Source organism: Thunnus maccoyii, chromosome 10 (genome assembly GCF_910596095.1).
Source record: "Thunnus maccoyii chromosome 10, fThuMac1.1, whole genome shotgun sequence".
NCBI classification, from domain to species: Eukaryota; Metazoa; Chordata; class Actinopteri; order Scombriformes; family Scombridae; genus Thunnus; species Thunnus maccoyii.
This window is the reverse complement of record NC_056542.1, coordinates 10,260,716-10,285,599: the sequence shown is the minus strand read 5'-3', so window position 1 is coordinate 10,285,599 and position 24,884 is coordinate 10,260,716. Positions and strand designations below refer to the sequence as shown.

Below are 24,884 nucleotides of genomic sequence, written 5' to 3'. Positions count from 1 at the left end.
TTAATATTTAAATCTCATTTAAATAATGAATAAAAAGGTCATCCAGGTCTAAAACACTTTAGATTCTGAAAGGCTTTTATGCATTATGGAAAGACAGAAACTACATAAAGTCACAGACATCCTCACTTCTTTGCCCGACTTTTCATGGGTATCAAGTTTCCTCATGTTAGATAATGTGTGTAAACAGAAGCAGCATGGAGGTTCCTTCACTCCAGTCCCTGAGAAAACTAGTTCAAAGATGGCTTATGGCAACTGAGGTATTTGAATAAGAAGATGTGAAAAAGCATCTAAAATGGACAAAGCTCTGCCTGTCAGTCCCTTAATATGTACCAGAGTAGATATGTGAGGAGTGTTGTTAACTGCTGTTGCTTAATACTGTGCTGCACGTCATAAACTGCTTTTGAGAGCTGTAGTTACTTTAGTTAGTGTTATCTGTAAATGTAAACTGAGGAAGACTGTCTGTAGAAAAGTTTACTGTAAACTGCAAAATTTTTCATTTGATCGAGTCATTTTTATTGTTTTTGAGCCCTAAAATGATTGTTTTCTTAAAGAACTGTTTCAAATCTCTCAGTGCAGTGAAGTTATTTCAACCTGGTATGAATAAAAGTAAATTTGCTCATTTTTTTTGGATCAAGAGTCAATTTCTCATCACTCTTGTGTCTTCTTCCATTTCTAAATGATCTTAAAGTCCAAAACATAAAGATACTGGTCACTAAATAAATAATGTATAATGAAAAGAAAATGAGTGTGCATCTGCACACTTTGATCTGTGCAATAAATGGTAAATGGACAGCACTTTCTAATCTTCCAGCCACTCAAAGAGCTTTACAGTATATATCAACATTCACCCATTCACACACATACATACACTGATGGCAGAGGCAGCCATCAGTGTATGAATACAAATCAGTATCTTTTGATTAGTGTACAACCCACTCTACCTCCTGTGCCACAGCCGCCATATCTATATATACTGAGATTGCTGACTGAAAGTTTTGAAATTAATGAATACTGCAGAGATTTGAGTGTGTGGATCATACATTGTTCACTATAACTTACTGAAACAAGTTGATATATATTGGAAACAGATTGATTCATCTTGCTGCACTGGCAGATTTTTTCAATTTTAGAGCTCGATAATAGACAAATATTATTATAAAATCAAGCGTTGAGTCAAGAGCAGCTGGACTTGTTGTTGTAGATTCTTGTTTTGCCTCTCATCCAAAAGTTCAGTTCTATGAATTCTTGAAAACTGAAAACTTCATGAATTGATGAAGCCTTTTAGATGAGAGCTGAAACAAGCTTAAGAATCTGCAAGTCCTGTTGCTCTTGACTCGCTTTTCGATATACCATAACCTATCTATAGCTATGTCTAGAGGAGTTGGAGGTGGAGAACTCTCACTTCCACTTGGTGCCAACCAGCAACAACCAGTCTGATCCCTCACAGTCGAAACAGCACAGATCTTTTTAAATCTGTATGTAACCCTCTTGTCTCTCTCGTCCTCTCAGTACGTGATCTTTCACAGCTTTTAGAGGATTATCGCCTGGAGTTAACAGGGTCCTAAACAGCTGACTGGCACCAGGAATCATGCTAGGAATTAGCCACCTGCTACACGGGGATCTGTGACCACATAGCCGCAGAGAACTCTCTACACAGGAAGTGTCCTCCTGGGGGCAAAGATAGCGTCAAACAAGGTTGAGGTCGCTCGCCACCTCACACACAGTGCTCAGCAGGAAGTGTGGCTTCCTTGAGTCGGGGCTGTGAGGGCAGAGGTGAGGGAACGGGATCAGCAGATCGGGTTACAGCACCCAGATGTGGCAGAGGATAGCTATGGCTCCAGTCTGGAGGTGCCCCAAATGTAGCGTGACTGCCTGCTCAGCCTCAGTTATGGAGAAACAGGAACTACTATCCTGAGAAATGCCATTCCTCTGCAATACGGGAGTGTATTGATCTTTTTCTTTAACCTATATTCGTTCGAGAGTTTGCTGAGCATGCTTTCTATTTTTACTCTTCACATTTGCACACTTTCCTACATTGCAGCATAAGTTTAACACTTTTCCTCCGAGAGATTTTCCTACAGAGCAGCTTCACTGAAGCATGGGAAAGAGAGGTGTGTGTGTGATGTATGCACTATGTATGGTGCACGTGAGCCTTTACTGTTTTGGAGCGTGTTTATACAGTAATCTCTAGTAAAATATTTCCAGTGGAACTAGTGTGCACTATGCTTCCTCACTGGCCTGTCTGCCCTGTCAAGACTGATGAGCTTGGGAATGAGAAACAGGTGTGTGTGAAATGTGTGGATCACTCCTTTATCTCTCTCTCTCTCATTCTTCATTCCCCCCTCTCCCGACCTTTCTGAGCCGGTCATGTTGAGCTGTATTTTATGAGGGAGGATGGGTGAACAGAGAAAACACAGAAGGACACAGAGAAAGAGCAACAGATAGCTCCACTTGTCTGGTAATCAAGTATGAAGGACAACATACTTAATCAACAATTGCCCACTACTAATCAACAAATCATTCTCACTAACAAAAGGAGCAATAAGTAGTGGACAAGAAGTAAAAGCATGACAAAAATCACACTAAATCAAGTCATGTGAGTGGATTCAAAAGCTGACAAGAGGCCTGTGAAGGTTTTCTCAGCTCTGTGGATCATAAATAAGGAACATTTTCTGGTGTTATTTTAATCTGACTGCATCACATGTGACATTAACAACATCAAAGTCTATAACATGTGAAGCAGCTCAGATCATGTGTGATAGGTGGTAATTGTGAGGCTATTACAGCTAACAGTCCACTAAGATTATGTGTGAAATGCACTGTTAAGATTCATTAATCAACAACTGGAGAACAATACTGATTAAGATACAGTTAATCAACTAATCATGGGATTATCACAATAGTTAACAAATGGCACATGAATAAAACTACTTTCAAATTTCTCAGTGGGCTTAGCAATGTTGTAATCCATTTTAAAATGCAAGAATGAATACAAGTGATCTGCCAGTTTGATGAGATTATTTAAGTGTGTCTCTCTTGTAATGGCAATTTTAGTCAGTCGGTCTACCATTTTGGTCCAGACTGAAACATCTAACTATTGGATGGATTGCCATTATATTTTATACAGACATTCATGATCCCCAGAGGTTGAAGCCAAGACTTTGGTAATCCCCTGACTTTTTATCTAACATCACAAGAAGGTCACAACTTTTACTTATCCAATGAAATATCTCAGCATCTACCAGATGGATTGGCACAAACCTTTGGTACAAACATTCACTGTCCCCAGAGGATGAATCAATGATGTTTGTGATCCCTTGAATTTTCATCTAGTACCATCAACAGGTCCAAATTTAAATGTATCCACTTATAGACATACATTATAAAAGACTTTATAAGTTAATGAGTTGTTTATAGACAGATTCCCCAATGACCCAGATGTTTTTCTTTCTCTAGAAAATAAGTCTAACTGTCCATTGAAGAGGTCTTCCTGATTAATCAAGGGATATAGAGATTGAATAAAAAACTAAAACTTGTCCTTTTTAATTTCCTATGTTCTACAAAACATTAACAACTTGTTCATTGGGTACAAAATGTCCCCTGGGAATATTAAAATCCCTTTAGGAATATGTTTAAGGTGTGAATGAGTCCTTATGCAGGTATTGCAGGCAAATTTAGAACATTTTTGAAAGGGATATATGCTCCATTAAAAAGTGACTCTTTTAACTTCAAGATACTATAAGGTAGCCATCTGTCACCTAATTATATTAAACTTCTACTACTAATACAAGTGACACTATGAAAATGATATTTGTAAAGCAAAGTGTTATGATGTTATATTTGTCACTGTAGTCCCCCCCCTAATCAACACCCCTCCGCCCCTACCGCTCCACTCAGCTCCCCCCAGGCGACACAGGAGTCAGTTTACACAGCCCCATACCTGCCCACCCCCCACTGCTGTGGGGAGGTCGGGACTCCCTCTTTATCGCGCTGCTGCCATGCAGCGGTCCGTCACAGTGTGCCAGCAGTCCGCGCAGAGCGCAGAGCGCAGCGCCACGCTGAAACAGACCGTCTGTCACAGAGAAGATCTCCACACCTTTACGGGATTTGAAAGACAGCAAGAGTGGATAAACTGACTGAACAAGGTGAGCAACGAGCAGAATGTTGTTTTTAATCATTCCGTTACGTGGAGGTGTGAGATTAATTGGTGACATGTATTTTGTGAAGTTTTCCGAGTACCGATCAGGGTGGATTCTGGTAGGAATCCATTCGTCCAATGAGTGATCTTGCGTGTTTATTCTCCACTTCTCCCCGTTGTTTTTTCTTCGTGTGGCAGCATTATTTTACCGTATTTACAGCTGTTGGCAAGTGTAGGATTGGCTTGGAATAATTCCGCTTTTAGTAGACCTTATGTGAACTGAAAATATGATTTTTCTTCTCCTTGGCAAATAACCACTATTCACCCACAGACTACCAGAATATTGTATTACTGTGTTTGTGAGCCACTCATTGATGATTTTAATTGTACTTAATGACAGGCTACTTATAATAACATCACTATATTAGTATTATTACATGCGAGTTCATTTCTAAATTGTCCGAATTTCTATTTGAAGGACCAGTACGCGTGTCCCACCTTTTAAAATTTACTACAGGATTACTACAGTTTGTCTTCTTGAGAGTCTTGCCTGAGGTCTTTATGGTGTGTTTATGGCAGATGCCCTATAAGGAAAATTCTCCTTGGCAGTATGTCTGTGATGGATGTATGTAGTTGGATAATCCATAACAACAGACCAGGCTTTTGGATTGACCCAAAACTGCTTTTGAGAAGTTGACAAGCTCAGTAATTCATCATCTGCCATGTAAACCTATATGTAGAACTCTCTGGTTTAACTCACCCTTGAAGTGCAGTCATTAATAGCTGCATGGTATGGAGTGAGCGAGAGACAGAGAGAGGTAGAGAAAGAAAGAAAGAGAGAAAGGACTGACCACTGTGCTCTGATTAAAGCTGATACAGTTGACCTGGGGCAGCAGGTTTATCCCATTTTAACTCTGCTCTACACTAAATATTTACATCTGGATGAAATCAGGGGACCGGCCCAAATGAGGCTCTGGCTCCCAACCGTCTAATCAGAGAGGAAAAGTTTTGTAGTCTTAAATTCAGTTAAGCATTTTCCTACCAATCAGTTCATCTTTGACAAATAAATGTCTCGTCCAGTTAAATATACACTCATAATAAAGTTTGAGGGTGCTACCTGAGAACTTTCAAGAGAACAAAGTACGTTGGGGACCTAAAGGGTCATTATGCAATCCACCCTCTCTAAAACTGAAAAGACTGTAAAGACCATCTCTTTCAAGGAGACAATCACATGCCCTCAGGGTCAACTCCACCTTGACCCGCCTGTACCCCTCCCACCCCCTCCTCCTAACGCTCTACTGATATATTTAAGGCTCATGCATCCTGAGTTGGTTTGATCATAGTGGGGTCAGGAGCGTAAACAACTTAGCAGCCAGACTAAACAGACCACACATGACTTCTAAACACATTTCACCCTGAGATTCAAAGGTGAGCACGTGTCATTTTGGCCTGCGAGCAGAGGAGATTTAATTGATGCTTTCTGATGTAGATCATTCTCTGGCGCTGATGCTGCTTTACTGTTACTCGCCAGTTCCCTGCATGAGTCACTAGAGGTTAGAAAAAAAGATATTTCGCCACTAGGTCCATTTTAGAGACAACTCCGGCTTCTTAAATGTGACAATCTCCTGGTTTCTTTAGCCGTCTATGATGGTTAAGTGTATATATTGGGGTTGTGAACTGTTGGTTGGGACAAAAGAAGACATTTTAGGTTGCATGTTGGGCTTTGGGAAACATTGATTGACATTTTTCCCCATTTTCTGACATTTTATAAACCAAACAACAAAAACAATTGACAGATTCATCGATAATGAGAATGTAGTTTAATTTGTATCACACAACACAAGAGTTGGCCCATTTTCATGCAAACTTAAAGGACTTAGATGCTTCCTTAAAGGTGCTATATGTAAGAATTGGCCACTTGTTGAATTTATACTCCGCACTCCAAACCAACTGAGGGCAGCATATCACCAGAAAGTTGGAATGTCCGTTATGTTACACTACATTAGCGCCGAATCAATAGTGCATTATCAGTGCTCTGTTAGATAGCACACTAAGTAACTAGGACTTTTGCTGTGTCTCAATTCACATACTTCCATACATACACTTGCTATTTTGAGTGCGTAAGTGCATTCACACTGACAAGTATGGCAAAATGCAGTGCAATATGGTGCACTCATAATGGTCAAAAAGTTGTGTGTGGAGTGCTGGATACTGTTGTAACTGCTGTTGTAATTTTTGCTGCAGGACTGTTCGTATCCCACTTTGTTAATATTTTTCAGGTGAGAAAGTAACCATGTAGATTCCCAATATGTGGTCAGTTTATCCAAATAACACCTGTTTGTAAAAATGTTGAGACGTTTGCAGAGATGTGAGGTTTGCCAGGTGAGACCAGCCAGTCATCTCACAGCAGCAGCCTGACTCCTTCGTCGTTATCCCGTATCTGTACAGCTCTTTGGTTATTTACTGCTGGCTCTAATGTCTCCATAGAATTTTGATATGTGATGTTATTCCTTTTGGAAGATAGATGTTGGTCTAACAGATTAAATCTAACAACTGTAGCCGCCATATTAGATTGTCTGAATGTAACGTTAAAGTGCAGCTTCCTGTTTTTACGGGATAGAACAACAGCGCTGCCTCTGGGGCTCCATATGTACAGATATCACCACATTTCAATAAATATAAATGTAATGAATTAAAAAAATGAAGAGATCAGTCTATATTACATTTCATTTTATTTTATTAATCTACATAACAGTTTGGATTTTTATTATAGCTACATTACAGACTGAATAACGTAATTTACTGCATTCCTCTGTCAGTGAGGTTATTATTTGTGAGAAAACAGGGTTAATAGTGCTTTGAGTTGAAATTATTCTGTCACAATACAGTCAGGTAGTTGTGTTGAAGCTGAGCTGCTGCTGTCAGCAAGTACACTGCTGTTCCAATTGCAGAATGACGACATAAAAGCCATAAAAGCACGTTCATTTAAATAAAATGAAATTGAATTGAAGTATATTTTGGTGGGCAACATTGCGGTCAAATGTTATCTCATAACATATAATGCTCCACCTGGTTGCAATTCACCATTAAAAAGAAGAGAACAAGTGGTCAAATGTTGCGATCATCATTTCTGGTAAGTCTGTTAGATTTGAGACAATAGTACCCTGTTGAAATTCCGACATGACGCAAATAAGTAAATAGTGTACACAGTGTGCGCCATGGAAGTGTACTAACGGAAGTATCCGAATTGAGACACAGTGTTTGACTAAGTATGATATGAGTGATAGCAAAATCAATTCAGTGATAGTGTTGAGCTAAGGTTTGCTTGAATAAATCTAACCTAGAGGAAATAGCACTGCCCTCTTCTTCATGCTTTCATGATGGACGCAAGGCAGACTGGACGCTACAGTGACTCACTATCGCCTCTTGAGGTACAAAGTGGTATCACAAGACAGGATGGGCTGGGACTAGCTGGTTAACATGCTAACTTCAGTAGCAACACAAGACACAGACGTCTGTGACATCAAAACTGTTATTTCTCCACATTCTGTTGATAATTTTAGTTCATTTTTGAATGTTTTAAACTAAAATTCTTACATATAGTTCCTTTAAAAGATTATCTTTTTCCGCATAGTTTTGGTTACAATCTTCATCAAGGCTCTTGTTAAAATGTCTGGAGGTTATGTACGACGTACACATCGTACGTCATGACTTGTTCGGCTCTAGATTTAGGCCCATCTCCTCCCTGCCTTTCCTTGAGTCATCTTCTGTTTTTGTTAAATCGCACAAAGTGGACCTGGCTTGCATCCCTGCCTGAAAGCTACAATGAGTCACTGAGGCATAGATCATAAACACCCACAGTACAGCCAACATCAATCCTTCATATTGCTCAGATTTAGACGCAGGATCCAAACATCTCCCCTGCTGAATACCTACCTGCAAAATTACAGTGTGGAGCAATCGTAAACAGCCCCCCCCTTTTTTTCTCCCCCCGATTCATGCAGCAGTGTGCTAATTTTCCAGCTGTAATATGGCTGCATCTGTGTTTGATGCTGATGATCCCCGCAGAGCAGACGAGAATACTTCCTCCCATTACGGAGCGGAGAGCCCAGGGGCACCGGCGCAGAGCTGCTCGCTTCACTCTGTCTGGGGTGTTGACAGGAGCCCTGACATCATTAACATGACTAAATGAAATGTAATTTAGGTCTTTGCCTTCCCGCTTGGCTTATAGCACCAGCAGTGATATTAATGATGGTGATGCAACACGTTAGCAAGCTAAAGGCAGTCGGCAGACCTGCAGAATCATGTGGGCTTTATGACTTTTGAGACAGTTTGATTCTAGAAATCTAAACGTAAGCTAGGAGGCCACCATATCATTGACCTTAGCATGATCTAGCACAGGTCAAAGGAGCATCTCATGAGATATATATAAGTATACCAAGATTTCTCTCAAGCTTTTATTTTCCAATTTTCTCCTCTTTTGTTTTTACTTCACATTGTTTTTGAGGCTCTACAAGTGTATAATCTGATTGGTTTGAGCCACATCAGTGCTGACTGCGGAGAACAAGCGGAAGCCGCAGGATATTTCATGGTTTTAGTTCACAATGGGCCACTCATATGTTTCTTATCACTTAAAGTTCAGCTGTACCACAGTCACATTCAAAGCATGGTTCTGCTTTCCTACAGAACACAGTCTTGAAAACATCACTTTTTAAGAGGGATGGACGTCAAACATTTGTTCTGTTTAACCCTTGTTTTGTTGCATTGTTGCATGTAAAGACCCCCAAGTTATAGCGGGAAGCTCAAGTTTCTAATTAGAGGGAGAAAATGTACCCTGCTAATGACATCATCTCCCCCCCGGCACTGTGTTAAAGGAGTATGTATGTGTTACTGAACAGCAGCTGGTTTTAGACATTTGACGTTCAGTTCACAACAGTGTGAGACTTCAAACACTCACACACAAACCGTCAGACTTATAATTCAGCTTTATTGCTCTTTGTCGCCTTGTTTGGGCCATTGTGCTGTTAGCCTCTGGGAATTTCCTCACCGACCGTTTTCAGGAAGAACTGTCTGGAAAAGAGGAAGAACTTGTCAGAGAGTCACAGCTTCTACGTTACGTCCAGCATAAAAAAAAACAGGCAGGCACTCTAGATAGAAGTAATACCCACTCTTACAAAGGATTGCTGGATAAAACAAAAAGTAAAATCTACCATCTATGTACCAAGCTGGTAGTTTTTCTGTTTAGTAAACACTCAAAGTGTGAAATCACATTCATTGAAGTGATAATTTGATAAGCAAAGACATATTTTCAAAATGGAAGAGCTGACATAGCTTCTTGGAATGAAACCTTTTACTTGTTGGCATATCTTTCCAAGAAGATTTACAACGCTTCACTCTCAAAAACATCTTTGAAAATTTGCACCAAATGTTCGTAACTAACTTTGGAAGCATAACTGATATGTCATAATCAGTCTTGTCATTCAGTCTTGTCATTTTCTCAGCCCTGAAAGTTTTCTGCTGTTACATCACACCAATCTTCATGGGCTCATAACTCAATCCATAATTCATCGTGGCCAATGAAATCATGAAACATGATCTGACAGATCTCCATCTCCCGACAGTCCCCTGTGTGTGGGTGACAGCTGTGAGAGCAGCCCTTCTCCACGTTGCTCTCACATCCCCGTAATTGTTCACAGTCCGACTAGGCGCCTCTGTAGCTCTGCCACATCCGATCACTCTCAACCGTGCCGCTCTGTGTCCACTCAACCATGAGGAAGATGACACAGGCCTGGATATTCCCTTCGACACAGGAGGGGACCATCGATGCAGCTCCACAAAATCTTCCGGCTCTTCCAGATGTTTTCTGATTCTGACAGGAGCGAGGGAGTGGAGGAGGAGAAGAGCAGAGAACGGAGGGGTGTCTATCCGTGGCACTCGGGGCCTGTTTGTTGGGAAGCAGGTCGGTCGATCGGTAATGAGAGAAGACAGCTGGCAGGTTCAGTGGAGGTTAACAGTTAAGCATAGATGGCAGTGAGGAAAATCAGAAGAGCTCAGAGGGTTTTTGTCAGAGAGGTTTTGGGTGATTTATTTCTTGTCGTGAGACATTTTGGGGAGAAATTAAGCTTGTTTGAAGTCCTATTGTGGAAAGGTTGCAAAAAAAATCTGTGTTGGATTTTGATTTGTTGCATCTTACAGTGAACATTTGGATCTTAAATGACAATTTTGGTATACTTTGGTATACCTACAGGCCTAGAAAACCTAGTTTTACTGTCAGCTTCTTACTATGAGTGACAGGGGGCATTAACATAACATTTTCTGCCAAAGCTTTGGTTATTTTACATCAGGGGTTTCCATATTTGTGTTTTTGTCCTTGCTTTCTTATTGCTTTCAAGTGGGCAGGAATGATATATTTTTGTGTATCAGTCAGGATTTAACAATATTTGCATCAGAATCTGATGACAGGTGGGGGGTTGTGTGCTGTCAGTCAAATCTGACCGAACTGCAACCACGCAGTCCTGATGAAGCAGATGAGCTGAGTTTTTGACTGTTAAACTGTTAATAAATAATGACTAAGGATGTCCTTTCTTTAACTTTGAGTGCTGGCTATTTAATCATGAATATTTAATTTCAGAGAGATTTGAAGCCAAGTTTTCAGGGACTTTAATACTAACTAGAAAGAAACGAATCAGTTGTGCCTCAGGATTGGATGACGCATTCTTCATTTGTTTATCCAATAAGCAGTATTTCTGTATTTCTTAAGCACCAAAGTTTTGTGATGAGAAATTATAGTGGAGCATTTTATTTCATTAGGAGTTCTACTTAATGAACTTGTTCAAACTGGTCAAACACTATTCAGCTGTGCGGATAACAAATCAATGTTGGCACATTTAAAGTGGTGGAGAGTGTGTAGTAACACAGTGGGGGAGGGCGGGTGTCGGGTTTGGCACCACAGTCACAGATGACCCAGTGTTTGGGGACACAGCACAGCTGGAGCAGCTTTAAGCCTTAACCAACCCCAAACAACCCTGTCACAAGTCCTCACAAGCTGGTGCTAGCATTTTAATGCTAACATTGTCAACATGTGTTTAGAATAATTCTGTAAATGAAATGAAATGTGTGAATCTCTTTTTGACAACCCGGTGTGTTTGTGTGACAAGAGGGTGGGATGACACAGGCGTTACAGGCGTTGTGAGTTCACATGTGACCTCTGCTCTCCAAGTATTTAAGATAACCCAAATCTCCCCCCGTGTCCAGCTTCCATAACATCCACAATCTTAAAACAAAACCATCAAACAAGATACTTTGTTTATCCATAACTGCAGAATATATTTTTATTGTTGTGTCTTTTAGAGTGTTTCATTCAGCTCAAATGCAGGTATACAGGTGTATAATTTAACACCACTAACAATGTTTTGACATTTTAGTCGCTCTTTGCAAGTCTAATAGCCACCATCCACTGAAGCCTCTTTTATCACTTTGTTGAAGCAGACATATGCCTGGCAGAGTGAAAAATGTGCCGACTTGGTGAAATAAAACATCTGGCAGTCGGCCAGACAGAGCTGTCTTTCAGAGCATTCAAACCAGCTGAGAGCTTAATGAGGGTTCACAGTGTGAGAACAGGCCTTCATAATTTAAGACTCTGGGAGATTGAGGGATGTGCCCAGATTTATTCCTCTCTAGTATACTGTACAAACAGCCTCAGGACAGGCCTTTTTTTTTGGGGGGTGGTGTCTGTGTTACCCTGAGTTGCACAGTGCATTCCCAGTCCAGGACTGTGAGCACACACACAGTAGGTCACTGTGGTTTGTATTGCTGGTCACATAAGCCAGGCTGGCATGTGGAGGGAGCAGCAGCGGTGGTCATAATTTACAAAACAATGCTGTCCAGAGCTGGGATGCCTGCTTGATGTAGACCAGATCTGTTCTACATCTGCTTAGTATACAAACTCAACTCTCTCATACTCTTGCTTACACCCTCTTTTACTACACTTTTCTCCTGTCACACAAACATAAAAATGACACACTGCAACCAGAGAACATTTTTGGACTAATCAATTCATCAATTAAACTGAAAAAACTCTTTTAGCAAACCCAAGAACAGCGCTATAGCTTCTGTAACTCACTGTTATCGCTCAGTGAGGGTTTCTTTGATCTGTGTTTATGAAAAAGTGAAAGACCAGTAAACTCAATTCAGATAGATTAAATCAAGTTATCTCCCATGATCCTTGCCTACATAGTCTGTTTGGCAGCCATGAGGCTTTGACAATATAGTTTATGTTCTGTTTTTATTTGAGGATCCAGGTATACGCCATCTCCTTGTAATGCAGTGTAAGAGTTCACCCATCAATAGTTCACTCATCAACAGTGAGGTATCGCAGCACGAGCTTAACATTCCTGGACTGGGAGGCTGGTACAGGTGTCTCTCTGTTACAGTGTGGATTATTAGGCTTCCTGGCACAGTGCACCTGGTGTAGAGATCATCACTCCTTTCAAAATCTAAGCTAAAATTGGATATTACACGATAATAATGAAGTTTTCTTTCTTATTAATATATAAACATGGAATCTAGGATACATTTAAGTGGCTTTGAGTTTCTCTTTGATTTAAAAAAAATGCAGCTAGAAAAGTAAACAGTGACTCATAGAACTTAATAGGTCAGAGCTGTTTAGTTATCAACAGTAACAGCGCTCTTCCTGGGCCCTTACAGCTGAGAAGAAAAGGGAACTTGCCCAGTCTGTTGATAAAAGCAAGAATAAATGTGAGCATGTTATCTCTGCAGACGTTATCTGTGTTAGCACTGCATGGGAGTTACAGCGTTGATAAAGACTTGACTCGCAGTATCTGGCTGTTACAGGATGACTAAATCCCACATTAAAGCTGCCAATGCAATCTTGTGGTGATAGTTGTTTTAATAATTACCTCAATGTAGTGGAATACAGCCAATTAACAGTTATTTTTACTATTGATTGTAAGCAGGTGATTATTTTTGAATAAATTAATCATGTAGTCTATAAAATATAAAAAGATGACAAATGCCTACCATAGTTACAGACTTCAATGATATGAAGCAGAATAATTTTACAAATCAGCTAATGAGTGATTAATCATACTAGCTATTTATTAGCCACATTATTAGCAATTGGGTGTAAAATTAGCCAAAATTAGCTAGTTGGATAGTATTAGCTAGTAAGCTAATAAGCTTATTATTAGCTTACTAGCTGATTATTAGCTCACTGGCCAATAAGATGGTTAATAATCAGCCCATCACAGTTTACTAGACTCTTATGTGATGGATTAAGATTTTTTCTTAGTTTTAACAGCCCAAAATGTTATTTTTAATTCAGTGGACTTTAGTGGAATCAAAATTTCGAAAACAATGTTGCCAAAGCATCAAAATACAATTTGTCACAGTATTTGGACAATTTGGCTATAACAGTACAAAATAGCAATAATATAAAAATTAAAACAACATTAAGATTGATCAAGCAGAATATCAGCTAATTTTACAAATCAACTAGTGAGCGAATAATCTTAATAACTAATTATTGGCCACTTTATTAGCAAGTGGGTGTAAAATTTGCCAAAATCAGCCACTTGGATAACAGCTAGATTATTATTAGCCATGTGGCTAATAAGATGGCTAATAATCTGCTGATCACAGGTTACCAGACTCTTGAGTGACGGTCAAGATTTTTTTCTGAGTTTCAAAATGCAAAACTTTTAATTATATGAAGCAGAATATCAGCAAAGTTTCAAATCAGCAAGTAAGTGAATACTATTATTTCCAACAGTCACCTTATTAGCAACTGGGTGTAAAATTAGCCAAAATTAGCCAGTTGGATAATAAGCTAATCAACTGATTTACCAGTTAATTAGCTGTTGTGTTTTTGGTTATTGTGAGCTGAACATGTGTGCTGCCTTTTGTAGACTTCTCACTCTTGACCTTGTTTTAGCTAATATTGACATGTAGGCTACTTGCGCATATACACAGCCTGCTCCTGAGTGCCACATATCTTATCACCATCATCTCAAAGTCTGCACAGGCCTGGTTTCTTTGGATTGTGTCTCCAGCGCTCATCTGTCACTGTGATAATTTGCTTTGAATGACAAAAGAGCGTCAGCAGTGAGTTAAGAGCCCATCTTGTCCATTTTACGGTTTGGGAGGAGGTCTATTCAAATTGGGGGTCCCTTAAGTCGTCCCAGGTGGCCTACTGCTGCTCCGCATTAATGTGGAGAAAGCCCTAGGTAGCCTCTAACCGTAGATCAAGCAGCTAATGGCGCTCAAGGCCTCACAATGGTGACAGGATTTACAATTGGCTGCCTGCTTTGTCTTTAAGGGGACAGTAGCCTATGTGTCCCGTGGCTCCATCTCTTACATTTTATTGCCACCATGTTGTTATTTGTCCTTTTCCCTCTCTGACTAATGAGGCAGAGCAACCAGGTCAAGTCTTACGTGGACCTGGAGGAGGACCATTGTTGTGGCCCATTAATAATGCAAAGAAAGGCCGGTATGTCTCTTTGTTAGGAGGATAGAAGAAGACAACTCCTTTTCTTTGCCCCATAACAGACTTCTTGAGGTCTGTGGTGTTGGTTAATGACCGAACTGGACTAAGACATGAATCCTGGCTCATTAGTGGCCACGCAGACTGTAGGGAATCGATGTGCACAGATGCTTCATCATGACACGAAGACATCTTTGAATGAGCTTCGGTTAACGTTTGAACATTCAGACATTTAAGTCGATTAGTAACGATCGTTAGTCTGTGTCGCCCTTAATAGTGTTGCCATATGTTAGTATAAAGAAAGTGAGAAATGCAGGACAACAGAGAAAGAGAGGAAAGACGTTAGAAATGGCCAGTTGGTTCCTTGTCGGCAGCAGATGCCTCTCATCTGCTCAAAGATTAATTTGACAGGTAAGCGTGCTGAATGCATTCCCAAGAGCTTCAAAGGTGGTCCTTGAGAATTTATTAACCTCTTATCTTGTGTTTACCTCACTGAATACATAATTCACAGTGGAACTTCCTTTAACCTCCTGATCCACGACCAGCTGTTTTTTCTTCGGATATGCCTAGTCGTCTGAGATGAAGCTATTCTTCTGTGGGCTCTTTTGAAGCAAACAAACACTTCCTGGATTTTCTTTTTTTTTTGTTTAGCTTCTTTCTGGGGCACCGCTTTCACATCAGAAAAATAAGCAAAGCTTTGTGTTTTAACTGTCAGATATGTGTATGTGAGGTTATAATTGATAACAAAACTTAAACATGACCTGCTTTATGTTCTCATGGGGTCAAACACAAGTAACCCAAACAATGCTGTTGATTAAAAGGAAAATTGTAGTTCACAGTCCCTTCCTGTGACAGGTCTCTGTCAGTGCTGTCTGAGCATCTTGATGTAGCATGACATAAAACATCTGGTTCCTCTTTAGCTGCATGGGGGCGCCTGGTTAAGCCTCCCCTGCAGGCTGAGCCATCCACTTCACAGAGAGGACGGGAGGGACGGAAAGAAGAGGAGAGACAGTAGACAGTGGGGTTTTTATAAAAGAACAGTATTCAAGGTGTAAGAGAGGGGTCAAACACTTACATTGGTGAATTTGTTGGTTGTTGTTCTTTGGTGATATCTCTTAATAGTGATATCAGATGTGTGATGTTTGTACGTTCATCCATAACGGCAACATCTGCTAACCACACAATCGGTCATGTTGTACAGTCGTGTTAAGTGTTAATAGGCAGAGACTAACCGTGAACACTTCCCGAAATAAGGTTCACATAGAGGTTTGCAATAAATATTTGGTTACAACACTGTTGAACGTGTTATACTGAATTCATACAGTGGGGAACAAATTTCCACACAGTTCTCAGATCATGCATAACTAAATGAGTTAAAAAAAAAAAAAACATGAGAAAATTTATAATTTATGATTTTGTGTGTGCCAGAGGAATTTATTTTTGAAATGGTGTCCAACCATTTTTGGCTTATGATCCTTCATAGCTGAGCATTCTCACGACCCGTTATCACAGGTTGCATTATGTCCAAAGTGTGATGTTTCCTTCTCTTATGGATTAAATCTTGAAGATCTCCATTTTTTTTTATAGAGAAGTCAGGAAAAATTAATTTGGCAAGAATGCTCCAGATATACTTCAATGAAAATGTAGGTTACAGTGTCAATATACAGTATGAATAGTATGAATTCTCATAAATAATGCATTGTTTAATGTGTGTTGTCCAAAGCTACGCAAAAACATTTGGAGATTGCACTCAGATACAGGGAGTATACAGGAAATGGAGCAGGAGAGAGGTACAAAGTGATAGAGAGAGGGTAGATACGGAGGGTGTATACAGGAAGAGAAAGATGGAGCAGGGAGGGAAATGAGAGGGTAAGGAGGCCCTGTGGCATATACAGGAGACGTGAGAGTGGGAAGGAAGGCAGGAGAGTGCCGGGGTTAGGTAGCATTAGGATGGAGGAGGGGATGTGTGTGTTCAGTGTAGAGATGAGAGAGCATGGGAAGGGTTTGGAGGTTAATGACGACCTACAGTGAGAGATGAAGGAGGTCGCGTAACAAGGGAGCGCTTCTCCAGCCATCTCATGCTTTTCACAAGCTTTGAGATCACAGGAGAAGGTGCTGGGTACTAATTTGGCTCATTATGATCAGTGGACCTAATGGCGGCTATTGTTCTCGTGCAAATCCCAGTTGAGTCACTGGTTCACCCTCTGTGTTTGTGTGTGTGTGTGTTTAGTGGACGAACACCATCAAATGTAACCTTTTCATCATGCACGTTTCGCCTCGCTGCTGTATCAGCTTTTCTCTTTATTAATGTATGTTTAGAAGAATTTTGAACACGTGAAAATCAGCTGTTGTCTACATTTAGCACTGTTTCTCATCAAGACATTGTGTCCCAAACAACTGACTATTATCTGCTAGTATTATGGCTCACATTTGGTCATGTGATGTCCGAGATGGCACCTGGAGCAAGAGATAACCTCTGAAAGTAGGTGATTTCCTTCAAGCTCTTAATGTCAGATTCAATGAATGCACACTTGAGAGTAGAACGAAGGAAACACATTTAAAATAGGATACAGGAGGATATAACCCAATGTACTGTTATATTGTTGTAGATTTCAAGGTTATAACTGTTGGGTCAGTAGGGATTAAGAATTGCTGTATCCATAGATGTCCCCTGTATTCTGCATATGATTTTTTTGTACCTTACCCCCCTCCCCTTTCATCAAAAGCCAACATCAGGATTAATGACTTTGTTTAGGCTCCTATGGTGATAATCCCCTTTAACGCTTCAATAGCGTTAGCCTGCCACTTTTCCATTTTGAACTCAGATGGGGAACAGATTGTTCCGGAAGAGAGATGTCTAATAAATACCAAAACCCCAGCCATGCACCATAACCCCTATTACCATTTCCTCCTCATTTTCTACCCCTTTTTCTTGCCCTTTTCTTCTCCTTCCACACCTGTTGCGAGACATTTTTTCTCGGAACTCCATCTAAACAATGGCCGACTTTCCCGAGCTCTGGCAGCCCAGCATCTGGAAAAACTAACCAGTAGGCTGCTGCCCCCCTTTTCTCAGTGAATTTATAGTGGTATGCCATTTGTCAGGCCTACTGTGAGTTGTGTGAAGGCTGAACGAGATACATGTAGGGGTTATGTGGAATGTTAGGTCAAAATGTAAATTTTAGGGAGCTTAATAGTTATACTGAACCCAACAGAAGAATGAAAAACATTATAGGAATTAATTAGTGTTGTAAGTATTTTTTTAAATTTAATTATAGGTAACAAGGTTGTTTTGTATATCAAATAAAATAAATGTGCTGCTAAAGGAAACAGTCAAGTCTGCTTATGAGAAACATTGTAATTTTCATAAATACATTTTATAAATTAATGTCAACAAACCTACTGCTGGTAATTTGCTGATATATTTGATATACTTTTTTTAAAAGTCATCTTAACCAGTCAATTGTTTTATTTATGTATGTCTACTCATGTCTTTCATATTTCAGGATTCTTACATGGATCTGTGACTAAATGATTTGTTAGTAAAAATGCACCAAACTGTTCATTTTTGATCATTTCAAGTTGCTTTGCTTTTTATTTGAGTGTCAGTGGGCTGGAGTGCACACAGTCACGTTGACCCTGATTTAAATGTGGCTCATGACCTTTGTTGCACGTCATCCTGTGACTTTGCTGCTTACTATCTTACAAATCAAAAAAACTTTAAAAATATAAGATGGAAGACTTGAGGTTACGTGTTTGCTTGTGTTTGCCACTATCAGTGGTGTCATACGGTTCGTCCTGGATGATGAGAAATAGATCCCTTTTCCTGTCAAAAGAGGTTGTTCATTGTTTTAGCCCATGTGAAGGAAATGCTAAAATAGCATTTGATAATCCTTGTAGCAGACCAGAGGGAACAATAAGCGCAACAATATTACTCCCTGTATAGCACGTATAGTGCTGCACAAGGTGAATTTATCTCTCCAGATGGACTTTTAAAATACATTTTGAAGGGAGGTGAATGAAAAACAGGCCCCACCTTTACCTTTGGGTTTTCAAGTTTCAAGTTTTAAAGATGTGTTCACTGTCTGCCCAGTTTGCACATGGCAGACGTTCACTGCTTCTTTCTGCGGACATGAAAAACGTGCAGAATAACGGAAAGTCCCGATAATCTGCAGCCCAACTGTACATATGACTCTCTTTCATTTACAGGGAAGCCTCTTATTGCCTCCTGCTGACACACACACATGCTTATGGGGTCGGGCACAAAACTGGAGCAGATACACAAATATACCCATGACCACATGCACATATACACATATATGCATGCATACATAGACACATGATAACTGTGTTGGGATGTGTCCAAGCTATAAATTACTCCCAGGGTTGAGCCTGTCCTGTTATAGGCACGTGCAACCCCCCTCCCCCACCCCATATAGCATGAAAACTTAAAAGATATGAAACCTCTCTTCACAGAGCATATCTTAAAGAAGAAATGTGGCAATCCTTTTCACAACGTCATGCCCTATGTTTGGTTTAAAGTGTAATTTTGTTGTGGCTTGTTAATTTGAAGAGCAAGCTCTTTAACTGTGACTATGAAAGAGTTATTACTTCAGCAATATATTGGTTTACTCAAACAGCACTTACAGTATTTAAATTATTAAATTACAACAGCCATACTCTAGTTTTCAGTGAAACTATAAAACTTTAAAGACGTCATCTACACTGATTTTGGTCCCCTGTGTTAGTTGTCTTGTTGTGTCAGTTCAATGGTTGAAACAGAAAGAAGAAGACATTGGTGCCAAGACAGTTTGTTTGCAGCAGTGCTGAATTACAATATACAACATTAATTTAGGAAACACAACCTGTTAACCCTACAAAATAATCATCCAGACTTTCCCTGATTCCAGGCTCAATTTTCAGTGGTATCGTTTGTTCTTCAGTCATAAACACCTCTATACTTGCTGCCATTCTCATAAGGCAAATGTGACAATAATTTGGTGAGGATAAGTCTGTATGTCCGGAAAAAAAAAATCAGTAAAATTCCTATCCATAAAATTGGAAGCAGACACGTTGTCATTTGGTCTGCACATTTTTATTTTATCCACCTCTTGGCTGCTGCCATCCTGTCTGGACAACAGATATCTCACATTAAAAAATAACAGAAATGACTGTAGGGCAGACACAAATCAGTGACAAAAAAAAAGAAATGCTTGCATAGGAACCATTGCATTGGTGTGCTTGTTAACTAGTGTATGTAAAATCTGTGTTCACATTCATAAAATTGCTCAGAGTACCATGCTGAATGAGGAAACACATTTTGTCTAAGCGGTTTGAGACTGTTCTAATACTAAAAATTAGCTGGTTCAGCAGCAACATGTTTGCATAGCCTGTGGTTGAACCCTTACTGGTTTACTCAGATTGGACTGTTGACTCAGATAGGAGCGTCATCTGCATGTCTAAAGTATACAATACATGCTGTATTTAATACATATATACAAGGTAGAGGGTGACTAAATTTTTATACATGTCAGCTTTGCATTGCTGCCCACTCCAGACATGCAACTCCCTCCAGCTTTAAATAAGCACAATCTGAGCTGAGCTTTAGGGACCACTGTCCTTCCTGCCATCTGGTCTCTGCTGTCTGCCCTGGAGAATAGCACTTCCAACTAAAACCACTCTTTCTCTCTTTCTCTCTCTTTCCTAAGGGTCCACACAGGTGAGGTGAGGACAAGGACAAGATCTGCATCTCCCCATCTGTCCATCAACGATCCAAGTGCCTCGGTGCCGGCCACCCTCAGGTCACCTCAACCACAACGGCCGCCAAACAATAAAACTCTTGACCTAGCGTCCCTCACAAGGCAAATATTTGAGGCCATTATATCTAATTTCTCTGAGCAGTCGCCACTGAAAAGATCAACAGTGAAGGGTGTTGTTGGGAGACGGAAAGAGAGAAGAAAACGTGGGGGAGGAAAAAGTAGCCCTTTCAAAGTGCACCAAGTCGGCTATTTCTGCTGCACTGTGGGCAGAGAGCGTCTCATTTGGGAGTGCTCTTGGCTGACAAAAAAAGGACTTCCCTGTGCCCTGCCTGCCTATCCAAATGCCTGTGTAAATACTGCATAGAGATATCAATTTGTCTGGGCTCTGACACTGCCCAACAAAGAGACTGCAAGCTATCTATAGAAAACTTTACAACAAACTTGGACTCTGTGGTCTCCTGAATTGCTACCTATCCATTACCCTTCAAGGAAGATTCAAAAACTGTGAGAAGAGGAATGAGAGCTACTACAGTTTTCTACACTTAGAAACTTTTTTTTTCAAACGCTCTCATTAGTTTTAAAATTTTCACAGGACCAACCACAGCTCTCTGGGGGACACCAGAAGCTGTCAGTCAATTGGGGGCTGCAGTTTTGATGTCTTTCCCAACTTGGTGAATCAACATGAAGCCACTAACCCCAATTGGATCCCCCTCTCCTCTGAGGCTCCTCAACAAGGGTCCAGACTATCTGCGCAGGCAGATAGACGGTGGAGGTCACGGCCGCTCAATCAGCGCTGTGGAGAGGCTTGAAGCGGACAAAGCCAAATATGTTAAGAGCCAGCAGGTAATCAACACCAAGCAGGAGCCTGTACTGGTACCTTGTGCTACCCCACCACCACAGCCCCGGCGAGCTCTTGTCATTCCCAGTAGCTTGACGCCTCATCTTCCCCCACGCCGTTCATCCAACACCCCCTACTCTACACTCTCTGGCTCCTTCACCTCAAAAGATGAAAATGAAAATGATGACTCAAGAAAGGAGAACCGACGGACTTCTGTTGACGTTGAGGCCCACAACAGGAGTAACGTTAACAATGTAATGCTTCCCAGCCCCAGGACACCTGCAATTAACACCTTGGTAGCACCACACAGCGCTCCTATACTCAGGAGGAGCACAGGCAAACGCATGCTGAGGCCGGACTCGCTCATCATCTACAGACAGAAGAAAGAGTGCAAGAGTCCCATGGGTGCAGGGGTGGGAGAGAACAACAATGTGGAACTGAAAAGCTACAGTTTTGTCCGCCGCCTCTTCCAGGGGTCGATGAGAGAGAAGAGTAGCGGAGGTGAGGGCAGAATCCAGAAAATGGTGATTGGTGAAGAGAAAGCGCCATCACGGGATGGAGACTCCCGCATGTCATGGACCAACGACAAAGACACTACAGATGGTGGACCAGGGAGCAGGAGGTCTAGTAAAACTGACCAAGAACGCAGCCCAGGTTCTATCCCTAGCCCCGGGTTTAGCTGTACACTTGAACGGACTAATAATGGATTTACAAAAGGTACCACTGATGGAGTTAACAATGGTATCACCAATGGCAACCACTCAAGTAACTACGATGATGCGAATGACCCATGGAAGCGGGCATCACCACCACCAGTACCCAGAAGGAAGTTTGGGGAACTGTATCGCTCTAAGTCAGAACTGCGTCTGCGCTGCTCTGTAGCGTTATCAGAGCAGGAGCATTTCTTTGACTTCTGTGGACTGGACATGGACATGATAGAGCGTCTGGGTCGAGAGAATTTCCTCTCCGGTGCCAGCTCCATAGACACACTGTCATTGGCGCTCCGCAGTGTAGGCGGGGACGGCTGTGGTGGCTCAGAGCCCAGCGAGTTCTCCCGCCACTCAGGAGACGGGCTGTTCCAGGAGGAGCTTGCTGATCAGCTTCCCACTGGTGTTTCAATCATTGAGAGAAACGCTCGTGTCATCAAGTGGCTTTACGGGTGTAGGAATGCTGCTCGCGAAGGACCCAAAGAGTCAACTGTTTAATCCAGGGACAAGGAACCATGTTCCACAGAGTGCTGAGGGTCTGCAGGTGTTCTTTCTAACTAAACAAGAGTTCATCTGGTGTAGCGTGTGGTTCTGCAGACCCTTACCACATGTGCAGACATTAAATTGCTGCTGAAATGCACCACAAACCAAAAGTGAAAGCATTTGGGTGAATTTCACTTGAATTTTGTGCACAGACAGTATTGTTTCAGTGTGAGTTGTTATTGGCTGGCTGCATTGCTGCAGCTCAAAACAAAAGGCTGAAACAGGGCACAGTATTGTTTTTGAGTCAAAGTGGTTTGTGGAGTTTCACAACACAAAGCTGTAAGAAAAGTGTTTTTAAAATTTCAAATGAGAGACTAGTTTGTTTCAGCTGTCTGCACATAGGGGTAGCTCTCCATGGCACATGGTTATGTTTGGTCCCTTGCTCTTCCAGACTCCAAAGAGACTGTTTCTTTGAATTTGAGGACAATGACTGCTAGTAGTTATCTCCTGTCAAATTGATATATTGTATTTATAGATCCTATGGAAGTATTGTGTGGGTATAGATAGACCTTACTGGCAAATGGAACCATTTCTTCAAGCAAAATGTTTTGGTGTCTGTGTGTGTGTGTGTGTGTGTGTGTGTGTGTGTGTGGAGTGGACATTACCGTCCTCTCCATTTGTAGCCTCTGTTCAGTTTTTGACAGAACCGCATTCTGATCTGTTCTGAAACCAGACCCTCTGACCCCTCACAAGGCACATAACTGTAAAAGTGTATTTGTCATGACACAGTGGGCACAGTTCAATGTCCTTGACATCAAACACTCTCCTCTAATGACTAATTTAAAATGGAAAACCACTAAGCTATTTTTTTTTCCTAAACTGGAAAACTGTTGTGCGAGTGTGAAGTGAACCATAAGTACCTCATTCGGAACTGTCCCAGTTTAGTTTGTGTGTTGCTTTTTTTTTACTCCTTAAACGCAGGCGTTGGAACAAACATGCGAGGCACCCCTGTGGGGTTGTTAATGCACTGAACTGGACAGAGAGAGAGGAAGTGAAAGATAGAGATATAGCTTTGACTCTTTAGAGAGATTCATCTCGTATAAACACTGAGCTGGATTCAAAGGAGCACCTGCATCGTGGAAGACAAGGAGCCATGCCTGGCCAGTAATTTTCTTCATTTTCATCTCATTTTCCTATGCCTAATGAGGGTCTTTCACAGTATACACTGTCCAATAATCACTTGTGTGACACAGTCATTGATTACTACAGCTAATGCTTCATGCCTGTTCAGCGGGTCACAGCTGTGTGAGCTATAGAGTTGGTAAATGATAAACAGGGAACAGCAGCTTGTTAGTGATCAATCCTGTGAGAGGAAAAACTGGATATATTCCAAAAAAAAATTCACATTGAAAGTTTAAATCTCACCAAAGAAGTTTAAAAAATGAAGAAAGTGTCATAAATAATATATTCACCTCCAAAATTAAAGGAGCTCAAGCTTTCAGACCCCTAGTTGCATGTGATTTAGGATGTCACTTTTACCATCTGGCAGTTTACAGCAGTTTAACCTCCCCCAGCTGGCTCCATCAGCCTGTTTCCCATTGAAACAAGCAGGGGAGGAAGAGGCCGCCCTCCTTTGCTCTGATAACCAGAGATCCTACCTCACTTCATCCATCCTTCAGTGATTCTCACTTTATCTCCATGAAAGGTCATTTCCATTGCTTGGCCTGGAGGATGCCACTGAAATACAAACTCGGGGTCTGCCGAGGTATGCAGAGGTTAGACTGAGAGACGTTCAGGTCTGAGTATTACTGAACCCAAGGGCACGTTATATTTGTACACGTGATAAATTAATGAATTACTTGCAGCCTTGATATGTTTTTTTCTGTATTTATCACCAGCATGGCACGCTCCTGAAACTCCTCCAACTGGACTTTGTTTTGTTTTGTTTTATATCTCCCCCTTGAAAACCATTTGGTTGCATGTTTACAAAGTGGCTCCGTAGATTATGAATCTCTTTTTTTTTTTAATTTGATATATATATATGAGAGATTTAGTTTTTATTCCAAAGATGTTTGTGTATGATGTACACAGCAAATAAACACAAATAACAAAATAATTGAGTGAAGGTCATTTCTTTGTTGTCTTTGTTGTGTTGATGGGTAATTTTAGAGACTTTACAATACAATATCTAAACAGAAAAAGTTTAATTTATTCATAAATAATGCTTAAAAGTCTCGCAACATTCAATATTCATTTAAAAAACAGTATATGTTTTATTGACATTGCATTAAATTCGAAAAAATCTGCCAATAGAGGAAAAGTAGAAAAGACTTTGGCTGTGACTTATTCTCTAATCTTCTTAGAGTGTAATGGTCGACTGAGTCAGTGATGTTACGCTGTCTCGTCCTTGACTCTTTGTTGCCTTCCTCCACCACATCACGTCTCATTTTTCACATTATCT

The 24,884-nt window shown here is 40.8% G+C and overlaps 1 protein-coding gene across 3 annotated transcripts; it reads left to right on the top strand.

The window, feature by feature from the left end:
- Window positions 1–4,002: 4,002 nt before the first annotated feature.
- Window positions 4,003–24,517, top strand: fam110d (family with sequence similarity 110 member D). Of its 3 annotated transcripts, none has more exons than XM_042422713.1 (2): window positions 4,003–4,145; window positions 20,345–24,517. In XM_042422713.1, exon 2 carries the CDS (start codon window positions 21,077–21,079, stop codon window positions 22,436–22,438), a length of 1,362 nt encoding a protein of 453 aa, XP_042278647.1. In that variant the 5' UTR covers window positions 4,003–4,145; window positions 20,345–21,076; the 3' UTR covers window positions 22,439–24,517. The 3 variants fall into 3 exon arrangements, with proteins under 3 accessions (XP_042278647.1, XP_042278649.1, XP_042278648.1); XM_042422715.1 differs by lacking the exon at window positions 4,003–4,145 and adding an exon at window positions 10,020–10,097; XM_042422714.1 differs by lacking the exon at window positions 4,003–4,145 and adding an exon at window positions 13,672–13,901.
- The last annotated feature ends 367 nt before the right edge of the window (window positions 24,518–24,884 follow it).